The 26,826-nt window shown below is 39.2% G+C and overlaps 1 protein-coding gene across 1 annotated transcript; it reads right to left on the bottom strand.

The window, feature by feature from the left end:
• Positions 1 to 499: 499 nt before the first annotated feature.
• LOC125880102 (nuclear GTPase SLIP-GC-like) lies at positions 500 to 26,442 on the bottom strand. Its single transcript, XM_049562379.1, is given in 20 exon segments — positions 500 to 2,002; positions 2,126 to 2,170; positions 2,255 to 2,336; positions 3,088 to 3,169; positions 4,517 to 4,650; positions 4,763 to 4,871; positions 9,118 to 9,244; positions 9,438 to 9,592; positions 9,699 to 9,872; positions 13,541 to 13,662; positions 13,853 to 13,940; positions 14,026 to 14,119; positions 16,484 to 16,659; positions 16,784 to 16,990; positions 20,679 to 20,906; positions 21,043 to 21,256; positions 22,908 to 22,998; positions 24,232 to 24,318; positions 24,506 to 24,539; positions 26,307 to 26,442. Coding segments are annotated over 17 exon segments (2,163 nt in total). The 5' UTR covers positions 24,516 to 24,539; positions 26,307 to 26,442; the 3' UTR covers positions 500 to 2,002; positions 2,126 to 2,170; positions 2,255 to 2,271.
• Positions 26,443 to 26,826: the final 384 nt, after the last annotated feature.

The raw sequence follows: 26,826 nt of genomic DNA, 5'->3' as shown, positions 1-26,826 counted from the left end.
TTAAGTGCTCCGACCGGCAACCTGGTGAGACGATTGATTTAGTTCCGTGTCGTTGCCCCTACGACTCCGGACTCAGAGATACCAAGAAAACACGAAGCATGTGAACAAGCCTATAATAATGTCTAACGTACTGTGGTATAATTTACCAAAGGACAATATATTTACAACAACTACTTGGACACCAGATAGATAGCATTTGTGGCGTCTGTCACTGTAAGAGCTTGGGTACTGTAATGTAGCTTTATGTCAGGAAACTTAGCTTTAGGTAAGAACTTTTAGAGTTTTCAGTTAGAGGATTTAGACAAGAACAATGTTGGAAAATCTGTTGTTTATCTTACAGTCAAAATGAATGATAACATAAACCAACATCAACCACAAAGAAACCAAACTACATGTGGCATTCACAAAACGAAACTTTGAGATGTATTGGACAGTATACCATATCACACATTTATGCATTTAAAATCAGTGTAGATTAAAACAGAGCAATTGTTGAGTAAATAACAATAAGCGAAATAATCTAGTTTATTACTATAATCTAAACTAGTTCTCTCTACTTCTTATATATGAATGAAGACATACACAAGTCATTATTTTGCAGTAAGCAACAGTTTTGTCCTTGAACATGAAAGAAAAACATCAAGATCACTCTTTGAAAAGTCTGTGTCAGATCTAACTCACAGCATGTACTGTAATGAAGGTTCAAGGTTTAAGTGAGACACCCAAAAAAATCATCACGCTGGTCTCAATCGATCAAAGCGAAACAAATAAAATAAAAATGTGTGAAAAAAAACATGCACATATTAAAAACCAAGAAAAAAAAGTTTAATTAAACCCACACCATAAAAACCACTACAGCCCCGTTTCCACCAAACACTTTCAGTATAGTATCTTTGGAACCAAAGTAACCCTTCAGACATGGTACCTAGACCCTAGAGTGTCAACTGCAAACAGTACTCTTAAATGTGGGCGGGGTTGTTGTCACTCACTGCTCCATCCAGCACTCACTGTATTTTATAGAACGAGGCTGCAGGCAGACATTTTCAGAACAAAATAAAACAGGCTGCAGTGAGAGTCTCTCTCCATGGGATATTTAAAAATAGCAAGTTTGTGAATTTAGTCCTTCTCAGGCAAGCTCAGGGGTTTAGTGATGCTGTAGCCCACAGGAATGATGCTCCACAATGCTTTTTTTTTAATTTTAAGGATAGCAATATATGCAGTTCAAATAACCCGGTCAAAAATTAATATATATAAACACTTGAAGATCCACTCATTACTAAAAGTGTATGTCATATAAAAACTCAAGAAATGCTCAAAGTTGTCACAGTGACATTTAAGGTGTGCTGATGGATTCATGTCGTCAGCTGAGTTAAGTTATTTCTTTCTCAGACTCCAGCTGCTGCGAGAGGCAGCAAAACATCCTTTCATTTTATAGTTACAGTCTAATAAAACTCTCCACGGTATGAACAGTGGTTACGTGAGCCTCAAAACCAGCCACAACTCAGCCCTGAGCAGAGTGACCGTCCTCTATTGACCAATCAACAGACTGCAGTGTTCACAGCTCCACCTTTTAGTACCAGATCTGTGTGCTAGGTACCCCAACAAAAATGGGAACTTCACGGAACGGTTCCATTGGTACCATCCACAACTTTTCACGGTGGAAACTGAAAAACAACGTAACAAACTGAACTGTACCATACTGCTCAGTGGAAACAGGGCGCATGTCTCTGGTTTGAATCCAGCTCCCTCCACCCCTCTCCCCACATTTTCTATCTGCCTCTGATCTATAATCACTTGAAAGCAAGAATGTCTCTCTGCATGTAATACACAACAACAAGCAAACTCAAAGTACATTAAAAACTCAAAAAGAACAGGGATACGATAACTTGACAAAAATGGTTGAGATCAAATCCAGAGGTGTCATGTCTCTGAGGGATCGGTGTGCCCACAGGGACCTTCAGTGGGTGATCAGGCATCTGCTGATTCTCTCCACTGAGCAAACCTGAAACGTCCACCAGAGAAACAAACAGTGAAGTTGTGACATTGAACAGTAATGAATTACAGCAGGGCTGTCATATCATCTCTGCCATCATTGACTTTGATCATCAGTTTCACTAAAACTTACCTATGCACACGTCATGAATGGGTTGCTGGGACGGGTGGATCAGCACTAGTATAATCAAAAGCATTGTTAGCATTATTCAGAACAGTTCATAGACAAAGAATTATGTGGACGTTTTAACAACAGTTTTACCGCATCGATGGTGATTCTTAATTTGGGCTTTTCATCAGTTCATCATAGTGGTTCTTCACCATCTGGAGCTCCACTGAAACGTCTACAAAAATGAAAAACAACATATTGTTCACCAGTGCACTATCAATCATCAGATGATTGGAAATGTGGTGACTTATTCATTTCAGTTAAATATTTACAGTATTTTAGTGATTAACATATTTTTATTTTTAAATGTTCCATTTCAGCCTGTTCTCACTCCCAACTTGTCAAATGCCACCACTTTGCTGCAGATACAGGCATACCTTACCTTTCGCTAAGGTATGATACGCACTGGGCAGCAGCTATTTCTGATGCTGCTGGCAACTGCCGCAGTATAAAGAGCCAAAAAGTCCCTATAGGGCAGGTGGGAGGGTGGATGGGACAAACAAACACTGGACACGCACCTGGTAGTTCGCAGTTGCTGGTATACGTAGCATGCAACAGTAGTGACATATGTCACATGATGTATTTCACGTGATGCGACGCTACATGAGGAAGAACTGTACTTATTTTAGGCCAAACCATGATGTTTTTTCTAAACCTAACCACGTGCTTTTGTTGTCTAACCTTAAGGAAATAAACCAAAAGCAAGGTGTTTTAACTATTAAGTTTATTTTGAAAAGGGCTGTATGCATGTTATGAGGAGAGCTGTACATTTTCCTGAGAAAATGGAAATGTATTTAAAAAAGACACAATGTATGTCCAAGTGTCAAATGAGACACTCTCCGTGAATGTCCAATTTTTGACGTTTTGATCCACTGACAAAACGGCAGTATTTGACGAGTCAGAATGAGAGCGCATTGTCCATTTACCTGGGATTGAGTCACCATCTGCATTGAGTGACAGCTCGATTGATTCCTGCATTGTGTTCTTCAGTTCCCCCAGGATCAGCACCTAAATTAACAAATTCATCATCACTCTTTACTCACACAGCCAAATATTGTGTTCAAGATGAACTAAATCTAACATGAATGAACTGTTTAGATGTGTGTTCAGAGGGCAGCTCAGACTGGACATATTGGCTAATGGGGGGTTTAAGCTCAAAAGGTTAATTTTTTTTTTTTTTTTGCAAATTCCTGTGAGATGGTGCATTGTAGACCACTCAAATTTTCTCCAGTGATTGGACGTTGTGTGCAATTGCTGCCTAAGAAATATAACTCCAAGCAGCCTGATGGGGCCACTACAATTAAAGGTTAACTTCAATAGTTGTTACTTATACATCGTGAGTGGGATTGGCTTGAAATGTGGTTCACAAGTCCAGCTCAGTGTGTCCTATAAAAACCCTCAAAACCTATTAGAGTCAGCAGGTAAGATTTTTAGTCATTTTGAATTTTTTGAAAAACACTTTTTTGACATCTCCTTGTAAACCTGTTGGTCCAATTTGTCCAAAGCTTGTTGATATCTCATGGTGTTTTGAAGAAACTGACACAATGAACCTTATAGGGGGCATGGCTCAGCACAAAAATAGACCTAACCAGGAACCGCTGAGTCAGTCAACACAACACTTGCAGGAAATGCCTTAAGTGGTGCCAGCAACATACCATGAAAGTTTGATTTAAATCAAACACTAGGGGGCACACAAATGCAAGAAAAAATGGGCGTGGCATAACATGAATCAGGCTATAAATCAAAATTGCTTTTATTCCAATTATTACAAAACTTGCAGGATATGTTTAATTATTGTAATTGGAAGTGTGTAAAATTGACATTTGACATCTCCTCCTAAACCATGGGTCTGATTTGTACCAAATTTTCTCTGGATTATCATCAGACCAAGTTTATCAAGAGTTCTGATATCATCTTCTGATATCTGATTGTTTTCGAAGATACTGACCAATGAACTTCAAAAGGGGCGTAGCTCAGTACATAAATAGACCTAGCCTCAACAACATTTGGGCTGATCATCATGAAACTTGTAGAATATGTCAATGTACATACCTGAAACATACCCTGAAAGTTCTATTCAAAATGACCACCAGGAGGCACCACAAATGTAAATGCAAATGCAGCTATATTAACTACATAATCTTTTGAATGTTTCTGTCTCAGATAAATAACAACAGTTGAATGTTTGTGAAAGTCCCTGCAGTGTTTTAGTAGTAAAAGCAGCTTTCAGAATGATGCACTTTTAACTTGAATATTGAACAAGCCTTCATGTGAAAGATGACAATTGCAGACAAAGATAAAGATGTGCAGCACATGTTTGATTAATTGTATGAAGTATTTAAAAATGTGACAAACCATCAAGTGTTCCAGATGCTCCAACATAACATCTTTCGCCCTCTGAAACATGATGTCCTTTGAATCTCGTACATGGTTCTCAATAGTGCTCCTCATGTTTTTCAGTGAGCCTCCTCCTCTAATTTCTGCTGCTTCTAAAATAAAACAATTAAATTACATCAATTACATTTTTCAGCACAATCATATTAAATGTAGGTATGTAGTAATATTGTGTCAGGTTGTATATGTCACGGTCTACTATCTTACTTTCATAGCATTCTTTCATGTAGTCCTCAATTGTCTCCATCAGACTCTTGTAGATGTTTTTTTTTTGCTCCCGGATGATTTTTTTGAATTTTGTCTTCATTTTTTCTTCCTTAGAGAGACCACAAATTATACAGATTCTTTATTCTTTATTCAGGATCCCCGTTAGTTGTCACCACAGTAACAACTCTCCCAGGGGTCCACACGCAATGCAAAAACAAGACAAGTCATTGAATGATCACATCATTATGTAGGTCTGGAGACATTATACAGGATGGTGACTATTAAACAGCATTATTGCACGTGTGCCTTGGGATGATCATGATAAAAGGTCACTTTTATGTTCATGCTCATGGGCAACAGTTCTCATGGACATCCCTGCAGTCACCATGCCAACAACAGGCTCCATCAAAACTTGCACCATCTGTGGCATTGTGTTGTGTGATAAAACTGCACATTTTAAAGTGGCCTTTGTCTGTGACCATCCCAAGGCACACCTGTGTAGTAATGATGCTGTTTAATCAGCATCTTGATATGCCTATGCCACACCTGTCGAGTGGATGCATTATCTTAGAAAAGGAGAAGTGCCAGTGGTGTTACCAGGATGCCAGGTGTGGGTGGGCATTAGTCTTACCTGGGGGGGCAAAAAAAAGTGCTACAATGCTCAAGTAGGTCGAAATCCAGCGTAGGGCTACTGCACCTTAAAACATGTTTTGTTTTCTCCTTAATTGAGATAACTGTTGTTGTGATTTGGGCTAAACAAATAAAAGTTGATTTGATTTTATTTGACTTAGAACACATCCTTAACTGAACAGCATGGACAATGTTTTGTTTTTGTTTTTGTTTTGTTTTTTTTAAGGTGAAAGAGGAGGTAACAACACAAACAAAGGTTAAAACTTAGAACACATCCATAAATGAACAGTATGGACATGCAGGTGACAATGTTTTTTTTTTGTTTTTGTTTTGTTTTTTTTTTTAAGGTGAAAGAGGAGGTAACAACACAAACAAAGGTTAAAACTTAGAACATATCCATAAATGAACAGTATGGACATGCAGGTGACAATGTTTTTTTTGTTTGTTTTTGTTTTGTTTTTTTTTTAAGGTGAAAGAGGAGGTAACAACACAAACAAAGGTTAAAACTTAGAACATATCCATAACTGAACAGTACGGACATGCAGGTGACAAACAAAGGTTAACTTAGAACACAATAAGATGTGCAGGTAATAAGGCACAGGTTAGGTTATCCTTATCCTCTGGGATATCCTTGTTATCCCAGACACCATCTACAGGACAAGTCTGCGGCTGCTCTTGGCAAATTCTGTCACAAATCTATTCATGTCAAGATTCCTTGTAATTTCTTTCTCATGGGCCAAAATGACTAAATCTCTCTTCCGTGAATGCAGCATTGTTCTGTGGAGAGGAGTGAGAATGCGGGTTAATGTTGAAAAAGAGCTTTCACATGCAGCTGAAGACACACCAATGATTAGTGCAGTGACGTACAATCTGTGCAGGATGGGAAATGCATCTTTGTACTGCTGAATGCATTTGCAAGCTTCAGAGAGGTTCACATCAGTTGGCAGTTTATCCATTAACATTGGTCTTGCAACCACAATTTCATTTTGCAGGCTCAGGCTACTTTGCTCTGTGCGTGCAAGCACCTGAAGTGGCTTCAGGAGGTGGGGGTCAAGGAAAGCGGCTGTCTTAGGAAGGAGAGAGGATGTGGCTTTCATTAAGTCAACATTCTTTTGAGAGAATCTTGTCTCCATCTCAACAATGGCCCTGTCCAGAATGTTGAACATTGCCCTTTTAAAGGCCAGGTTAGGGTGAGTTTGAGCATCAGCTCCGCCATGTCCTAATGTGGATGAGACTATGGCACCATCAAGCTGTGAGCTAACTATCCGTCTCCTTTTAGGTGGATTGGTACTTCCACACTGAGAGAAATGCTCCTCCCAGAAGGAATCACTTCTCATCTCCTTCAATGTGCCCAGTGAAGCTGTCACAACCTCACATGCAGTGCACAGATCCGCAGTTTGTGACTGTAGGATTGAGTTTGCTGATGTCAGTGCACCAAGCACATGAAGGAGGAATTTTGCAGTTGCAAAGAAGCTCTGCCTCTCAAGCTGGGCCAGGAGACCACTTGCCTCTGTACAAATGTCCAAGGGTGCAGTGTCATCCTCTGCCACTTCAGACAGGAGTCTCCTGATGATGTCCTCGTTGTTCACAATGGACTTAGTGACCTCATAGTGACTGGTCCAGCGAATTTCCAGCAATCTTTTCAGTGTTGGTGCATTGTATGTGTGTGTAACATAATGTTTATGACAAAATGCTTTCAGTGAGCTGGACCAATCAAAAAACCTCTTAGCTGAAGGCTCAGCTTGCATTGCATGAATAACTGCCAAATGCAGCTGGTGATTGAAGCAGTGAACATAAGGAATGTCCCTGCTAAGCTTTTGTTGAAGGAGGGCCTGCACCCCACCCTCACTCCAGACATGACCGCAGCACCATCATAGCATTGAGACACTATGTTATCAGCATTATATGACAGGTCAGAAGAGAGCAGTTGGGTGCTCACATATTCAGCATCAAGCTGACCCAGTTACACCAAGCCGATCAGGTGCTCTTCTGGGATGGAGTCACGGACAAATCTTACCACAATGGATAAATTTTCAATGTTGCAGCGGTCCCTGGTGCCGTCACTTTTGATACAGAACCCTGGAGAGTCAGAGTTTTCATATCTGGTCCTGATATCATCCAACACCATTTTTGCCAATGATGCATTTATTTCATTTTGAATGACATTTGATGTGTATTTGGCGTTATCAGGGATGCATTTTGTGATGTCAGCAAGTTTGGGATCTTTTTTCAGTGTATAATCAAAGAGCTTATTCACCAGTCCCTCCTCATCCCCACCCTCATGATAGTGCCCACGCAGAGCAAGCTCATTAATTGTGAGAAACTGAATGACTTCACCCATGCTTTTCACATAGTACCTGTTCTTTTCAACTTGGGTTTGACCCAGCAGATGCGCAATAGTGTCACCAGTCTCTGACCGCTGCTTATGCTCCTGCCATGCCATCATAGCTCTGGTATGTGCGGTGCCTGATGCATGTTTGAAAAAGCCTCCGTCTTTTTCAAGTGCTTTTTTCCAATTGGTGTATCCACGCATGGTAAATATGTCCTCGTGGTCTTTATTGGAGCTAAATTTGCGACAAGCAAAACAAAAACTGGCATCGCGCATCACAGAGTATTCCAGCCATGGTCGGGTTTGGTACCAGGCTGCATTAAAGCACCTTAATGTTTTCCCAAACGGCCGTCTGGGGTACGTATTCAGAATAGGTTGTGATGGGCGATCCAAGTTTAAGTCTGGAGGAGCACACACAGCAGGGCCAGAGTCAGAGGACTGGACGGGAAGAACAGGAGGGACGCTTTCAGACGCCGCCGGCAGAGGGGCAGAGCTGCCACCGGGACATGATGCGTCTGCCGGCCGCACATCACCTGCAGACCCCGGCAGCGATACTGAGCCCTGCTCGGTGTTCGCGGCGGTGGTAGAGGGGGAGTTAGCGGGCGTGGAAGCTGCTTGCTTCTTTATGAGCCACCTATGCATCTCTCTTTCTGGCAGTATGTGCTTATTTGACTGAGAGGAGCTACCCGCCAAAGGCAGGTAACTGCTAAGTCTTGATAACACGTAGCACAACACACAACAGAGGACATGACACACAGATGACAGACAAAAAGTACAAGATGAGTGAGATGAATGATAATAGTCCGGTACGAGAGGCAAAAGTAGAAGACGGTGGTAGTGCTAGGGCAAATAGATCGCTGACGTGACTGAAACTAGATGGCGAGGCAGACGAGTAATAAATGAAGAGCAGCAGGACAAACGTCAAGTACTGTCTGAACTACTGACGGTGTCTGCGAGTTGCGCTTTGGCACATGCGCGATTCATTCGCACCCTGGACGCCGAGGGGTTAACATCTCCCTGCTGGGAGGGGCTGCTCCGTGGGGACTGAGCTGACAGTGTATGCTGTAGGACGCGGGAGAGTCCACGGCAGTGTCTGCTGACATCACAGTACTATATGAATGGGATACCATACGCGGTGCCCAGACTGCCGTCAGTACTACATCCAGTTTTCCTTGGGTGGGCAGAGCGTGTCCGTGGGTGGGCACTGCCCACCCCTGCCCCCCCCGGTAACGCCCCCGAGAAGTGCCCATTAACAAGGATTTGAACAAATTTGAAAGATAGGCTATATCTGCACAAATGGGAGCAAATACATAAGTGCTGCATTTAATTTGGTTTAATATACTTTTTGATATAATAATGGAACAATGAATAAGACGGTACCATCGTCAACTTTTACCTCTGTCTTGAGAAATATCAGTTGCAGTTCGACATCTTTGTACTCTTGCCTCTCTCTTATCAGCCTCTCTGTTTCAAGTGAAAACGAGTTGATGATCCTGTTGAATGGTCCACATTTTGCTTCATTTCTGAAACATGTTAACAGTTTGAAATGTTTCACACAGGAAGTGTTGACAAGTTTGTGTTTTGATATTATAATTAGTATTAATGCATTATACAACATAATCTGTACAACTGTATGATGCAGAATTTGTTAAATCGCCATAGCTTGTAAAGATTAGCCAACACAGGGTTTTATGTCTTCATGAGGTCATTTCTTACGGGAAGGTTTTCTTGAATTCCTCATCAATGCTGTCAGTCAGGCATGAAGTTAGCGTCATATTGAGGTTTATTAGTTTTTTGTCCTTTGGTTTGTGAGTGCCGCCATTCTGAACTACACACTTAAGTATCCTGTGAAAAGCGCTGCCCTTCATTCTCTGAAAAAATAAAAATAAATTAAAAAAACATAAACTTGTTAAAGATATAAATTCACATGTGATCCAAAATCAGTTGTGTTGATGTGATTAGGATTCAAATACGTACAGGCTTTAGGACCGACTTTAAGAGCCTTTCCCAGGAACTTTTGGATTTTTCAACCCCCTCAGTGAGGCATCTTTCAAAGGTGTCATAAGTCTTCTCCATGGGCTGTCTGACTTTTTCAAGTTCCTGCTCCATCTTTTCTTCCAGCTCTCTGCACACATCTGTGTTTCTGTCAGCCTGAAATCAAATACAACACATTCAGTATTTAAAGCAGTGAAACTATACTGCTACCTGATTTGTTTTCTTTGAGGACACTATTGATTCTTTATTTATTCATGAAATTCAGTTTGTGCAGAGTAATGGCCACCCTTTAATTACTAGAGCCGGAATGATTTTATCTGCCAGTAGTAGCCTATCATAGATATATCGTTACTGGCTTATATGCTGTCCAATATGCACCGATATAAAAAGTTTATTTTTAACAGAACATAATGTGTTTTTTTCACTCCCCAGTATTGCGGCACCAGCCCCAGAAATCCAGCACTGTTTGGGCTCGATTAATTACTGTTGTTATGCAGCTTCTATGAACAACAAAAACTCTGTAAATCGACAATCTTGATGACTGAAACTTCTGTATGGTGAACTGTAAAACTGTGTGGTGACATCTGCGTGCAAGATGTTTGTCTTTCACTTTGTCGTGTTTTCACTTAATGCAAGCATTAATATAATTTGACTTATTTAAATATTATTTCCTGTCAATCACAAAGACAATGAAAGACGTTTTATCAGGGTGTGTGTCCATAAAGTGTTTTTCTCTGTCAGAAAAGCGCTTGCAGGCCGCTGGGGAGCACCTCATCAAATAAGTGTTCCCAGCACGTGGACAGACTACACAGCTAACAACAAGCTTAAAACATGTATGGCAATAAAACACAACACCCACCAGCAAAATTCAGTGCCCAGCTGATCAAGGGCCCATTCCACTGAAACAAGTTTACCAAATAAGCCAGGCTGGTTTCGGTTAGTCTGACTCATTTTCAGTTTATTCAGTTCCATAAATCAAATTCAACATAGTTCAGCCTCAGTTACTATGGCAACTTATGTGGGGAAAATAACCCGGACCAGGGCCTGCTAACTGTCTGAGTTGTTGATTAATAACCACAGTTCCTGTAACACTGACCCGACTGGAAAACAATGACTGGTGATTGGTGTAGTTTATCTAACAAACACATTTTTTTTTATATTAATAATTTTGAATATGGAGGCCTAATGAAATATAAATATACATCTGATAATTATAGCAATGAAGTAATAAATATATTAAATACATGAAAACATTTCAGAGATGTCAGACGGCTCATTTTGGTTGGTAGACTCCCATTGAGAGTTGTAGTGTCTTTGAGCTGTAATGTCCTGACCAAAGAATGTCCAGTGATTCATTGTAACGAGCCTAAAACCCAAGAACACCTTTAAATCGACTGCTATGGAGCACAAGAGGTATAAATCGTATTAAAAGGTCTGGGCATTTTAACATATCTTATAACTCTGTCATGTGTGGCCTCTCTGAAGAGCAGGTGCCCTGAAAACATAAGGAACTGTTTCAACTCATTTTCAGCTTTTTGTGTTTCAAATTATGGAAAACCAGATGTGCAATAGTCATACAACAGACTGTCATTAACAGTGATATGGTTGTTGAACAAATACTCACCGACCTCCAGAGGAGGATAACCATGGACAGAACTCAATGCCCTCCCTGGCATATACTGGACATATAACACGGACTGAAGGACAGTTATTTCTAAATAATTAACTATTACAGACCAGTGTTAATTTTGTCAACGAAAACTTTTCGTTGACGACCCTTTATTCCGTGACTAATTTGTGACGTGAACGTAAATTTAATAAGTACTGACAACAAAAACTAAAACGAAATCTCTGACAAGTAAAAACGTGACGAAAAAGCTGACGCTGGCCAGCCGGACAATCTGGATTACAACCATCCTCAATGCCTAGATTGTTTTCCTTTTTAACCAATTAATTATCTTATCTATCAAATTCAAACTCTCAGTCTATCTTTCTGATTGGATGACCTCCCCCCCTGCCCTCCGCGCGGTGACGGTGCACGTCCAGTCTTGCACACAGAAGCCTTGGCTCCACAGCGGGAAGCCGGGACCAATAACGCCTGGTCAGAGCGTTGAGCCGAACTAAAGTAATTATGAGCGGATTATCTTCACCTGCGACTTGTCAAGTGGGAAGAAAAAGAAGAGAAGATTTATGCTACTGAAAATTATACATTTTGATACACACAGGTAGGCTATACATATTGAAGAACTCTGTAAAAGTACACCAAAGCATTTCCAAATATTTATTTGAAAACAAAACCGTTCATAGGTCAATAAAAAAACATTTTGTTAATAATAAAAAACGAATGTAATCTCAACAGTGACCGTGTTTCCACTAATTATTTCGGTGTTTATTTCTTTTATTCTTAAGGTTTTTTTTAAAATTAAAATGGGTAATATAGCCAACAATATTATAGACCAAAAGTTAATATAATTAATTATTGTAGAATGTATTTAGCAAATCACCACTTTCAACTGGAGACACGGCGCAGCAGCAGCGCAGCAGAAAAAAAAGGCATTATAAAAAGCCTACAAATAGTGTTAATTAATTGTCACAAGACATTGGAGAAGTTGTCAGTCCTTTTTTTTTTTATTTTATCATAACTTCTCGGAAATTACTCAAAAATGCATTTTTTGTGTGCTTCTGAGCACGGTCAGCATAAACAGTGAAGTTCCATAACCGTTGCGGCGCTTGGAGGGGTGCTGTAATCCTGGCGGTCCTAGTGTTAACAAACACTGAATTAAAATGGGCATATGATTAAATGTGTTGGCTAGGTTTTGATGCCCTTGTAAGAAAATACTAACTTAAAACGGGCATAACAGTTAAGCTGTTATGATCTTCTTTTGACGTCTTAAGAGGATTGGAGATTTATTCTTGCAGGTTGTAAGTCATTTGTTGTACAAAGAAAACCTGTGAAGGACATGATTGCGCTTTGTCTAACAAGCCTTAGATATTCGTTTTTAGAGAGTAGATAGAGAGAGAGAGAGTAATATGGTACATTCTTAGTTTAAATGACTAAACACATAGTTAAAGGTATGCTTACAATGGAGTTTTTACTACCATGACAAACATCCTCTTGCAAAATCTATTACAGTATAACAAAACTGTCAAATTACATCAAAAGACTAAAATGAGACTAAAACTAAAACTGATTTCCACTGACTAAATTTTAACTAAAACAAAACAAAACAAAACAAAACTAAAAGACTAAAATGTGACTTCAACTAAATCCAGTCTTTGGTGAGTGACTAAGACTAAAATGAAATTAAAAATTCTTGTCAAAATTAACACTGTTACAAAGAGTTGTGCTGCCTTTCATATTTACTGTGTGTTGCCCCTTTTGGTTTTGTATCATTACTTTATATTTAACTTGTATATTATTATTTCTGATGCTTGTACTTGTTATTGAAATTGAAAAAAGTTTATAAAAAAAACTACCATTAATAATTTTAAATCCATATTATCCTAATGGAATGGTAAAAGCATAAAATATAAACATAAACAATTTATTTGCAAAAATTCCATTGACCAGAAAAGCAAAAAAAAAGTAAACTTAGATGTTTTTTAGTTGGTGTTTTTTAATGAAAGAAGTAGAGTTTTAGACTTTTGTCCCAACTGATTTGTTTAATTCATTTAGGTTCAGAACTTAAATCCCCACTTTTCTTTTCTGCAATAGACGCAAGGTACAGCACCTTCACGTTCTCTCCTCATTGGGAACAACTGAATAGAGACGCTGCCACTCAGAAAAAAACACTGTATGGACACTCAGCCTGACTTGATCTTACCCCTGCTCTACTTCTGGCCCCTTGAATCAGAGAGAGGATCCCATGAGCTCCAGACACATAGTTTAATGTCTCTGAGTGACAGTCATTGAGCTCTTGCAGGAATTCCTGAAGTCTGGGTATTTCTGTGAAAAAAAAAATCAGATTACATCTTACATACTTAAACTACATACTTAAATTCAAATGTCAAAATTCAATTAGTTATTTTTGTTTTAATTAAAGTGGTGAAAGTAAACTAAAACAAAACGTGTTGGAGCTGTTGTACATTTTCTGTTATCCACAGAGTGCTCATATACAGTATGAGATGTCACCTACCAGTTTCCTCTGGCGTCAGATGTTGTTGCTGACGAAACTCTTTGGAGCTCACTGTGAAGACTCTGAAAAATACATCACTGAAATGTTTCTGAAAAAAAAGGTTTGATTTCACATCAGGCTTGCAGTTGTAGAAAATTGTTGTGTTACATTTTCTGTTAGTCTATTAAACTCACCTTAAACTCCTTGAGTTTTCTGAACTCTTTGTTCACTGTTTCCTTGGCTTGTATGTTGTTTTGAAATATGAGAGCACGAACAGCACCTGCTGAACTGTAAGAAAATATTTTTATGAAGTGACACCTCATACAGTATTTGGAGAAATTAAACCTAAAATTCCAACTTGCACAGTTGTCTTCACTCATCTCAGGATAAAACACTTTTGTTACCAATAACTCTACCATTCATACTGAAATGGTAACAACTTTACAAGTCTGTGATTTCCTACAAAGTTTTTCTGGTCAGCATTTTAAGGGGAAAAAAGGACAAATTTTAAGACCTAAAGGAATTTCCTTGAAAGAACTCATTTTAAGCCAAGTAAACTACTCACCCCACAGCATCGCCAACACATATGCAAAAAAATAGATTAAAACATGCAGAAAATTTGGGAACTGTGTGCTATGACTTTTCTCAAACATTCGCCCAGGCTTTTTAATGAATCTCATAAAAAAGTGCATAGAATTTTCCATTCAAAGTGATTGGAGATTGTCAGGAAATCAACTTAAAATCATTCCCCTTTAAGGCCACACCAAATCTCCATACTTTCATGGAAAAAAATGATTCAAATTTTAAATGGATCATGAGACTCCAGACTTTATTGTACCAAACTGACATTTTGATATCTGGTATGGTTTTTAAGAAATCACAATTTACATTTCATGTTGTTTTTCAGACGTTTCAGATTTTATCATAGCTATCTATGGGACAGAGCTAGAGTGGTGACATCATCGCTACAAACATGAAGAAGACACCTACACGTTCGGGATGATCTCCTCTCTCTGGTGGTATCCATATGTTGATGATTGGACTCATTGTTTTGGCAGGAAAATTAAGAGTTTGAGAGGTTTCAACTCCATTAAAACAGCTTCCTGCTCTGAGCTGCTGACTGGCCCTCCTAATTAATTACCATAGCAATGGCCACTGACACACAAACTCACAGACATGTTGGTGTGTCTCAGAGGACAGTAGCTGAAACTCCTAGAGAACATATAAACATTATACATCATTGTTTTCCATCTATCATATACTACAGCCTTTACTGCTAATACTACTGCTGCTACTTTTGGGATTATGAATGTTAAATACATATTGTAACATATTGTAGATACATACAATATTATACACACATAGTGCACAGTACCTGTAGTACATATACTATGTATTAAATGAAGTCTGCAATACTTGTAGTAGGCAGTACATAATAATGACTCAGCTACTGCTACTAATAGTACTTAATAGTACCATCAGTATTTCTTCTTTCTTTTTCTAGTACTTTATTTATCAAGCTATTATTAGGAACTTTATGTTCTATATATGTTAAACTGGCTTCCAGCCTGTCGAGAAATATCAAGTGTTTTCATATTCAGCTGACCTACCATGCACGGACTAAAAGACAGTCTAGGTTACACTATGAATCCAATTAACTAATTAACTGGAAGTGATTCAACTGAACAGTGTCTCAATTTCCCTATATCTGCACCAAATGATATATTACATAGTTTCTATAAGTTCCCAATAAATTCATTGTTAGATATCAGTTCCTTCCTTGGAAATTTTAGGAAGCTTTGTGCCTGGTAAAATATAGTGTTATGTTGGTTGCTTAGACTGCAAAGACAAGCAAATGGAGAAAGTAATTTCCTATTTGAGAACACTAAGCTACATTTTCTGCAAATGTAAAAAAACACACGAAAATACAAAAACAGCACAATAGAGTATCCTGCAATGATGATTTTGGTACCAAAACCTGGAAGTCAGCTGTGCTCAGTAAGTGTGTTTACATGCACACGACCACTCTGGTTAAAATCTTTTTTCATGTAAACATAATATGATGATGGGGAATGTTATGAGGGCGCAGTTTTCGCAATTTTGCTTGTTTTGGAGGCACAGTTTCAGATTTTGACAACCCCTGCCCCTGAACTAACAACATAGTATTCTAACAGTCATGGATGGATTACTGAATGGGCCTACCAGGCACAGGCCCAGGGGCCCCTCTGGCCTTCACCTGCAAAATGTCACTCAAATTAACACGTACTGACCAGGAAGATTCATACTGACCACAAAGACACACAAACAGACCACAGAGGGATGCAGAGACAGAAGATGACAAAAAATGTCCTTGACTACAAGGAGATACATAACAACAACAACAACAACAACAACAACAACAACAACAAAAAGCCAAAACCACCTTAGAGTCTGTTTGTCCTGCTCATACATAAGAGAGGTGTTGGGGCCTTTTGCATATCTGTGCCCAGGGGCCCTTTGTCTCATAACCCACCCATGCTACCAGTACCTGTGCTGCAACAATTTATATGTATTTGCTTGTGTTTTCCTGTTGAGCTCTTGGCACCATATGCCTCAATGTCTTCTTAGAATGTTATATTAAACTTTTTACTTTTGGCCTCTTAAATCACTTACCGATCATCACAAACTCCAGTAACATCAGACTTGGTGCAGATAAAGTGGATGCACTGACACTCGCCACCATTTCCGATGAAGCTACAGGTACTTTTCAGGATGTCCCAGGCTTCACGCTCTGCTGCTGCTCGATTAATTTAAGTCACAATCCACACAGTAGAGCAACTTCCAACAACCTGAAGGGACGTAATAACAAGTCAATAATGAATAATCAATTTTCAGTGCTATGTGAAAAGCACTGTTGAGTTTCCAGATAACAGAGTAAGACACGATAAACAGCACTACATGTGAATAAATTACCCCTTTCCACATCTTGTCTCTGCTCTTGTTGCGGTCCCCATTTCCAGGAAGATCCACAAGTGTGACATGCTGGAGAAGATCATTGTTAGGCACCCTCACAGTCACACACTTCACCAGGGGCCAATACCACCTCTTTACTTCTTGTCCTTCTCCATAGTTTGATTCACTTCTTGTGTATTTGACTAATTTTGCAGATAGCTCTTCAGCCTGCAATCAACAATACAATCAGATTAAGGCAATGTAAAGCGATTTCATTTGAATGCACAAACTCCAACTTCAAGGTGCTTTACAAATTACATAGAATTACAAGAGGATAAGATAAAAAAGGAGAGAAATGAAGAAACACTGTCATAGAAAGTAACAACAAAAGAAAAAAGATAAAATTAGTTACATTAATAGGCCTAGTAATAAACATGAAATGGAGACAAAATCTAGTTTTGGGTGACTGTTTTTAAAGTTTAATTGTTCTGTATGCAAGTTTTTAACAGTATTAATCATTTCTTTAATGCTAATTGGTGAACAGGTTCTAACACAACCAGATTTTGATAGAGCCAAGGATTATCTAGGTTATTACAAGTATGTGTATCATACATAGATGAGTAATGCAGCTTCCCCGTGTTTCATGTTGACCCTTGACATTCTGCAGATCCCAGTCTGAAGACCTGAGTGTTCTTTTTTTTTTTTTTTAGATTATTTTTGTGGGCTTTTGCCTTTAATGACAGGACAGAGAGTGAAATGGGGAGACAGAGAGAGAGTGGGGACTGACATGCAGCAAAGGGCCGCGAGTCGGATTTGAACCCGCGGCCGCCGCAGCGAGGCGGTGCCTCTGTACATGGGGCGCCGGAACTATCCACTATGCTACCGATGCCCCAGACCTGAGCATTCTTGAAGGTTCATATGGATATAGCATGTAAGAAACATAATAAGGTCTGACCCCCTTAAATGGTAATACTTTAAAATCAACTTTCTGACTAACTGGTAGAGCAGACATAGGCAAAATGCCTTTAGTTTTGTTTTTCATTAAAAAAAAATTGAACAAGGTTTAGTCGCTTTTGTAATAGTCCAACGTGCCTCAGATAATGCATGAATATTTGCTTTTTAAGATCATGTTTAGACATGAGTTCTATAACTGTAACTATATTTTTCAAATGATAAAAATCTGATAAACTAATTCATTCAACATGACTGCTGAAATCCAAGCCAGAGTACCCAATCTTACTTGTTTTACAGTTTTTAAAGGCACAGGGTCTATGTATGCAATAGTAAGTCTTTCACTGTGGCCACCAAACACAATCACATCAGTTCTGTCTTTATTTAGCAAACCAATGATTTGCTCAATGCACTGATAGTGATTCAATGGGAAAATGTGAAAGAGAAATAGATTTGTGGTTCGTCAGCATAAGTGCAAAAACTGACATTAACTTAAAGAGACTTAGGCTGTATTCACACCTGTGGCTCGTTTGCTTTGTTCCGATTCAGAGGCTGAATCGATACAATGTTTGCATATTTAATTTGGGTCGTTTGTGTTCACAAGGCCAAAGTTTGTAGCGGAACAAAGTTGTAAACAAACGCCATGTGCGGAGCAGCTGTTCTCTCATTGGTCAGAAATCCCGGAAGGAAAACGCTGGGGAAAAACAGCAACAATGGAGCACAAACAGCGTGTGTGGCTAGTTTGTTTTTGCGCGTTTCTGTGGGTAATATACCAGTGTTATCTGCATGAAGAAAATATCCACTACTACCGGGAATCCAGACTGCGCATGGAAAATAATGTTTTACTCCATCTACTAAGAAGAAGACGTGCCGCATCAAGGAATCGCCGGCGAAGATGGTCTCTGATGGGTGCACTGTCTGCACATCACATACTCACACGACACTACAGACGGTGCATCAGGTAAGCTTCATTAGATAATTGTTATCTAATTAGTAAACTGTGCTTCTTCTTCTTCTTCTTCTGTTTGTTTTGGTTGACGGTTGGCAGCCTGGTGCGTCACTGCGCCCCCCTGTTGGAGGATGAACCGCAGTTATGAGTCAGTTGTGTCGGTTGCTGTGTCGGTTGTGTTCTCACTGCAAACGAACCGCTACAGGTGTCGAATGGAAGCGGTCCAAGACCACCTCTTCTAGGCGATCTCGGACCGCTTGTTTTGTTCCGCTACCGAGTGCGATTGCTGCGTTCACATATGTCCAAACGAACCGATCTTTTGAGGAAACGCTCCCTGTTCCGGAACAAACAGACAGGTGTGAATACGCCCTTAAAAACAGGAACCGTCAAAAGACCGAATACAAGTGGGCCAAGTACTGATCCTTGTGGTACTCCACGGGTCCTGCTGGGAAGTTAAGTATCTTATTTATATAAAATAATTACTATTAGTACCAGAGAGATCAACCCAGCTTTTCAACCAGTCTATCAGTAAGGTGTAACCACTTGGTCATTTAATCTTCATGAGACCTGTCTAGGCACAATGACGGAGGCAAAATACTGAGTGGAATTCATAAAAGCAGTTAATTTAGTAACTGGTAGATATTGTTTGTTATGATTTTCTTTAAAAGGCTAAATTTGATCTGGGTTTGTATTATTTAGCACAGATGGACCAAGTCCACTCTTTAACCTCTGAGACCCACAGGGCCGCTGGCAGTCTTGGCCAACATTCCTGTCTTTAAGACACTGTAGCGGACCGAGTTAAAGCTTTCTTAGGATGGGGGCTGAATAACACTCCAAAGTTGGCTAAATTTTGGCATAGACATTTTCATGGGGGTCCCTTGACCTCTGACCTCAAGATATCTGAATGAATATGCTTTCTGTGGGTAGTCATGAGTCTCCGGATTACAGACGTGCCTAATTTATGCTTTTCAAATGCAGTTTTGGGCAAAACCCATCAGGTTTTTGCATGCAGTGCAAATATGTTATTTTCACCTGTTGTATTTTATTTTTTCTGCAGGTCCCTAAACAGTCTTGGAAATGCATTAATTGAGTATGACTGGAAAGCTGAGACTCGTGGATTCAATGAGCCTGATTTCATTAATGTGTGATGATGTTAGCTCCCATAGGTGCCAATTTGTTGCACTGAGACAAATTTTTAGGAACAGACAGCACAAAAGACAGCACTGTATAAAATGACCTTTTGTGACCTGTAAAATAATTAACTGCTGACTAGAGACAGCGGGCAACCAGAGGATGTATAGCTTTAATAGGTGTATTGACAATAAAAGGGGTTCTCAGCAGTTTCTAGAACAGAAGTGCTCGTCATTCAATCACCAAAAAATGCAATTTCTACAGAAATCTTAAAATGTCAAAAGTTTTTTCTGTCTTTTCTGTGATGATCATCAAGGACTTGGTGTCGTAATGTGGTATTTTGAGGGATTTTTTAACATTTTTTTCTGCAACAACTTAAGAGACATAATTGAGCACAGGAATAGCTCTCATAATCTTCTATCATAATGTTTTAAGACCCTATACACTCTGCAGTCTATAAAAACTCTTTCCTCATCACTCACTCCCAAACATTATTAACAAACCACAGATTATGAGCCATATTTTCATCTATTTTTTGTCATTCGATGCCACTGGACAGCAGACAGTTACCATAGAAACATGGCTTTCAGTTCTGAAATAGCCTGAGGGAAAGGTTACTAACTTTTTAGGCTTAAAATAAGTCAGTATGTATTTTTTATGAAACTATTCAACTTGCGTAAGACTAATTGAAGAGCAAACTTTCAAAGTTTAAAAAGGTGCATCACAAACACAGTGTTCATTACAGATTTGTTAAACTAAACCAATCTGAAATGGCCAGGCTGTAAGTGCATTACTTAACCTCAATAAATGGAAATTAATAACATTTCACCCTGTCAGACAGTGATGCATGTAAATATGTACAAGAATTTATTTTGTCTTACTCACTGATTTACATGTCAAAAGCTTTTTCTTTGATTGGAGAAATTCTGGAACTTCTTTGAAATACTTGTTTTCCATAAGGTTTTCAGGGGATTTGTCTTTCCATTCTTCTCCATACAGCGCTGACAGCTTGTCAACAGTGTCACAGTAATCCTCATCATCTTCCTGATCATCTTCCTGATCTGCATCATCCCTAAGGAAATTTAACAAGGACCACAACTCATCGTTCCACTCCTAAAAAAAAATAAAAGAATTTATTTCATTTTAATTTAATATCATGTGATGTAAAGAGAAATATTTTTGCAGCTACATCATAACTTTTCAGTTTGCTTCAAGTGAACATAAACGCAGTATATTCAATTAATTTTACCTCTTTTGTAATGAACTCAATTTCTGCCTCATATTGTTTCTGCATGTTAGCCTCCACTTTAATCATGAATGAGGTACATGCACTGACACTCCCAGAAGGCAAGAGCTTCCTCTCTCCAATGACGGCATTTATGAGAGTGCTCTTTCCAGCCCCGGTTTTACCAAAGACACCGATCAGCTCCCTCTTGTCGATCTCCAAATCCTTAATTTTCTTCCTGTTGTACAAGAGGTTGAACATGAGTTAATTGATTAATTTGGAAAATAAACAAACACTGAAAGAACATGTCAAAATAGAAAAACATCTACAGTATGACCAGCCTACTGAAACAACTGTAATCAATATTTTCATATTAACTGGTTCGAATGTCGACTTGTATGTGAGAAGGATCACCAAGAGATGACACCACACAGAGTTATCACCAGACTTTAAGGTTCCCCTCAGCTTTACAGGGCTTTAGATCGTCTTTCGCTCATTGGTTTCAGTTTTTCAGCCTGAAACTTTTTTGGCCAAACCTCATCGGACTCACTTTCGGACACAGCAAGCAGCTGATTTCAGCCAAAACACTAAATAATAATAAATCACTGCAGTACGTGGCAGACACACCAAAATAACTAGTATGTAAACATCAGGTATTAAGCAGCTAAAGAGCCAGATGTTACGCCCAGGGAAAAAAAATAGCTAAAATTAAAGTGAATAATAATTCACTTTATTCCTTCGAAAGAAAAATGATTTATTGGATTTGCTTGCAAAGTTTGTTACTCCTTTCAGTGTTTTTACATTAAGCTGAGCTTTGGTATACTTTGACACATGAATCTGCATCACCAACCAATAGCAAACTGTCTTAACTGGGGAATTAAAGCCACCAATTCTGTACATATTCTTGGATGCAGTGGCCGACAGCTCTCCAGGAGACATTTTACAACTATTCAGTCTTATAAGTTTGGCCTCTAAACACGTTTGGCTTTGTTTGTTGAGAGCTTACTGACGCACAAGCAAGTAAATGTAGCAAACATGACAGCTACGTAGCTTCTGATGGTGCCCATATCTTATGTGCTTAGAAATTGAGTCTGTGATGTGAAAACCATTTAAAGCAGACTGAAGTTCTATAAGACCTGGGTTCAGTTTCACAAAGATAGACTTTGACTATGGCTTTGATCAAACTAACAGTCAAGCTTCAGATAGACATCTAATGATGTCACAAAGCTATCTAGTCCTGTATGGAGCCAGAACGGTGACACACTGGCTTTGTTTTCAATGCCAATTTTTTTTTTTTGGATGCCAAATTTTAAAGTCACCGTTCTGGCTCCATAAATAGGTGGCAGACCAAACAACCGTATCAAACTGCTCAACTTCCTTCACTCCTGCAGAACATTTACCTCCTGAAATACATCAGCAGTTACAAGGAAAACTGGTGAAACTGAGTGTAGAGTGTAACAATAGAAAAGCCTTCCAGAGCAGAAAATCTCAATGCAGTGCAGACCTGCTGAGATGCTGTGGTTTTAGAATGTGGCAGGACTCTCACTGCTGTATATTTCAAACAGGTTTACTGCGGTCTGTAAAAACTATTTCTTTATTACTCACTCCGAAACATCGTTAACAAATCACAAATTATGAGCCATGTTTTCCTCTTTTTTTGTCATTAGATGCCACTTGTCAGCAGACAGTTACCATGGAAACATGGCTGTCAGTTCTGAAATAGCCTGAGGGAACTTTTTAGGCTTAAAATAAGTCAGTATGTAGTTTTTATGAAACCGTCCAACTTGCTTAAGACTAATTTAAGAGCAAAATACAGACTGTCTCACATGACAGAGTGAAACCAGGTCTATATACCAAAGAATATGGAATACGAAAAACTCACTACTTACTTGAGGAACTGATGGAGCTTGTTGTCTTGGTCTGGTAGTTTGTCTTGGACATCATACATGATTTTTTTCACTTCAGACAGTATAGTTTCTTCTGTCAGAGTAAAAGCAAAGAATCATTCAGCAGGAACCAGTGCATACAGTAAGCAGTAATGTACACAATGGAGCCATCATTATCATAATCCCTCCCACACCATATAAAACCTACATCACCAGCTACTAACATTAGGGACTGTAGTAGCATCACTGTCATTTCATTTGCCCCAGGCGAGTATGCTTTATTCTATAAGCTCTCTTTCGGTCTAAGAAATACATGAATAAACATTGTAAGAGCCACTTAAGCACATATTTATATTTGGTAAAAACGTCTGTGTTGATATGACATATCATATACACCGATCAGCCACAACATAGAAACCACTAACAGGTGAAGTGATTAAAATACATCATCGTGTTACAATACAATGCTCTACTGGGAAATCTTTGGTCCTGGCATTCATGTGGGTGCCACTTGACACGTTCCACCCACCCAAACACTGTTCCACACCAAGGAAACCCCTCATGGCAACAGCACTCCATGATGGCAGTGGCCCCCCAGCAGGACAATGCACCATGCCACACCACAAAAACTGCTCAGGAATGGCCTAACAAACATGACAAAGAGCTCAAGACATCAACCTGGCCTCCATATGTGTGTGGATCTTTTGCTTTATGTTGGGGTAGTGAAAAAAGTGGTGAGTAATGTGTATTTGGTATTGTATGGAGATTCTAAATTATGATAACCTGTCTGGAGCATGATATTTTGTGCTACATTTACCTTCAGAGCAGGGTTAGCACAGCAGTTTAACTGTTTGTCTCATTGGTGGCAGAGGCTGACAATATCATCACATAGTGGCATACACTTTAATCTTTAAGTGTTTGCCCTTACAACATCCCAAGAACATTCTAATGGTGATGCTATGCAACTATTTTTTTCTCTAAGGCATCTGTAGATGAAATATTAGGAGCAACCTTGGACTGAGGTTTTTTTTGGTTTGTTTGTTTGTTTGTTTGCAACCAGGCACAGAAGCAAACTGTATGGACTGTTGCATGTTACTGTATGTATTGTATTGTAGTGTACAGATACATGTGGTTTAATCATTGTGGCATGCGTGCTGTTGACTGTTTGAGGTGTCCTGATAAGATTTTAACACACAGCTAATGAGATAACATTTACTGAAGCCAAGATATTAACAGACGCTTTCTATTAAAAAAGTAAAAAAAAATACATGACATGAAGGTATAACCCTGTGGGAGGCTGCCACTGCTTAGAAAGTATTAGAAATACCTGAGTATGACACAGGTTCACATCGTTGTCTTCTAGTTGGTGATTGCCAATTGCTGGACTCACCCTGAAGATCCAACTTTCTCTTTCCTTATTAGATTAAAAAAAAAAGAAGAAATTTGTTGCATGTACCTCTCACAAAACTGAAACATGGTCTCAATATACTAAACAAAAGTGTTGTGTTTAAATTCTTGTTTAGTAGGGTTGCCTAGTCAAAGCAAGATATTACTGCCTTAAAAACACATGTGAACACTACAACAGATACTGTGTATCTCACCTTTTTCCATTGAAGCACTGGTGGATGGACGAACCTGAGGTTGAACATGTACATTTGCCTTTATTTGTTTGATCAAGAAAATATATTTCCATAGCATTTGTCCTCCAACAGGGCTCTACAGGCTTAAACACAATTTACAATTCACACACACTGAAATTTGCATTAATGTTCTCATTCAGTCTGGGATGAGCTGGGTGAAACCCTGGGAAGTGGAGTCCAGAAAAGAGCTAACAGGTGATCAAGTTCAGTGTCCTTTTTCCCCTCCTAGTCAACATTGTGATTCAATGACACGATTCTCCAGTCAGAGTTTCAGTCTTTGTCTCAGGACTCTTCAGTGCCTAAAATGCAGTCGTGATTTTTCCTAGGTGGGGCTATGGCACTGTAGGTAACACTGTATATTTTGGCCGTTTTTGTCTTTTTAAACATTTGTATTTTGAGAGTATTTCTCCTGTCATAGAAAGTGAGACTGAAGCTTGTGTTTTGGATGTTATTATCATACTGTTGGTGATGTGTCCTTGTTTTTATTCCAGTACTCAGTTTTGACACCTGCCCACCCACCTGCTCTCATCCAACAACTCTCTGAAGCTCAGTCCGCCACATGGCACGACACAGCTTGGAGGTCATTTTTAGGTTCATGAAATGTACCCAAATTCACAAATATGTAGGATATTACCACAGACCTGTATTCTTATATTGCTTTGCTACGAGGTCTGACTGGCTAGAATCTGGCGGGTGCATTTCTGGTAGTTTACTAGCCAGCCTGGTTAAGTAGCCTTCTAGCTAGCAATGTTGCCAGGTTGGTCCAAACAGTCAATATTTGCCGAAAAGTAAATGAGTATTGAAAAAAAATAAAAATGTCTGCACTATGACGAACCAGGCCAAACTTTTGTCAACCCAGCAAATTCATTTATTCCATCCTAAAGCTGCCCAGTTGGGTGGAAAATCACCCGATCTGGCAACATTTATTGGAAAAATTGTCCACCCCAGATGCAGCTGTTTTTGACGTGTCAATGATACGACCACCAGGAAATCCTGACATCAGTGGTGTAGTGGAGGGTATACTCAGGTATACGGGGTATACCCACTTCTTTTTCTATCCAGTTACATTATACCCATCTACCAGCTAAAAAGCCATTGTAATATATAGGAGAGTATGCCTACTGCGTTATTGGTAACCTACCTATGTACCTAGCAGTACACCCACCTCATCACCTACCACTACACCACTGCCTAACATATTACAAATATTGGCATCAGGCAAACGCACGCCCCTTCACACAGAGACAGAGAATATAGGCAGTGCTTTTTGTAATAATGTATGCTTTGTGTGAGAGCATCGACTGTAATTTATACACACACACACAACACAACAATAACAAAAACAGTTTTCCTATAAAAATACAGTATGTATTTTCACACTTGGAACTGCAGGAGGGGCAACGCCCCAGTGCCCTTAATGGACAACACACCACTGCTCAAAGGCAGAGTAATGAAGAATAGAGGCACGTTCACTGTTTACTCTGTAATTCAAAGTCATACTTTGGCTACCTGAGGAGAAACAGCATCTTTTTTAGACTCCATACACCAGTTTACATCAGTGAATTGTAGGGAATGAAGTTTCTTTTTAATTTTTTTAATCATCTTTTCCCCTCAGTTTATTGAATACAAACGTTCAAACAAACATCTGAAGAACATGATATTAGTTCATTACAATACAACTGAGAACATGGCTGCCATGTCAGATAGTTGGGCAACAGTTCCTTAGATGATACTTAACTGTGTGAAAGTGTTTTCAACTTACTTGAGCAGGAAAATCAACTGTTTCTGGATTTGTTGTGTTTTGTTCCCCCTAGTAACAAAAGAAAATAGATGCAAATCAATAATAGTTAAAATTGCTGTTTGTCACTCTGGAGAAAGATAGTTGACTGCTGAGTCTCATTCCCAGGTCGTCAAATAAAGACACTTTAGGTTGGTAGTTGGACTGAACAACCAACCGTTGGAATTTGATGACCTGCGAATGAGACTCAGCAATCAACTATCTATGCCATTGGTGCTCAAGGCCCTGGTGAAGGATCTCTCTGGCCTCTGGAGCACTCCTATCTGAAGGCACTGTCATTCAACATAGCTTTGCTGCTTGCGTTGACCTCAGCTAAGAGAGTGTGTCAACTAACCACCCAATTGATGCACCACAGTTGCTTGCTGCTTCTTGGTGACAGCAATGGGGCTTCTCAGACCAAATCCATCGTTTGTTCCCAATAACATAAGAAATTTGTTCAGGTTGAGAGTAATGTTGTTGGATGCTTTTTGTCCTCTACAATATG

This window comes from Epinephelus fuscoguttatus, linkage group LG19 (genome assembly GCF_011397635.1).
Source record: "Epinephelus fuscoguttatus linkage group LG19, E.fuscoguttatus.final_Chr_v1".
Classification (NCBI taxonomy): domain Eukaryota; kingdom Metazoa; phylum Chordata; class Actinopteri; order Perciformes; family Serranidae; genus Epinephelus; species Epinephelus fuscoguttatus.
This window is presented reverse-complemented; position numbering and strand designations above follow the sequence as displayed.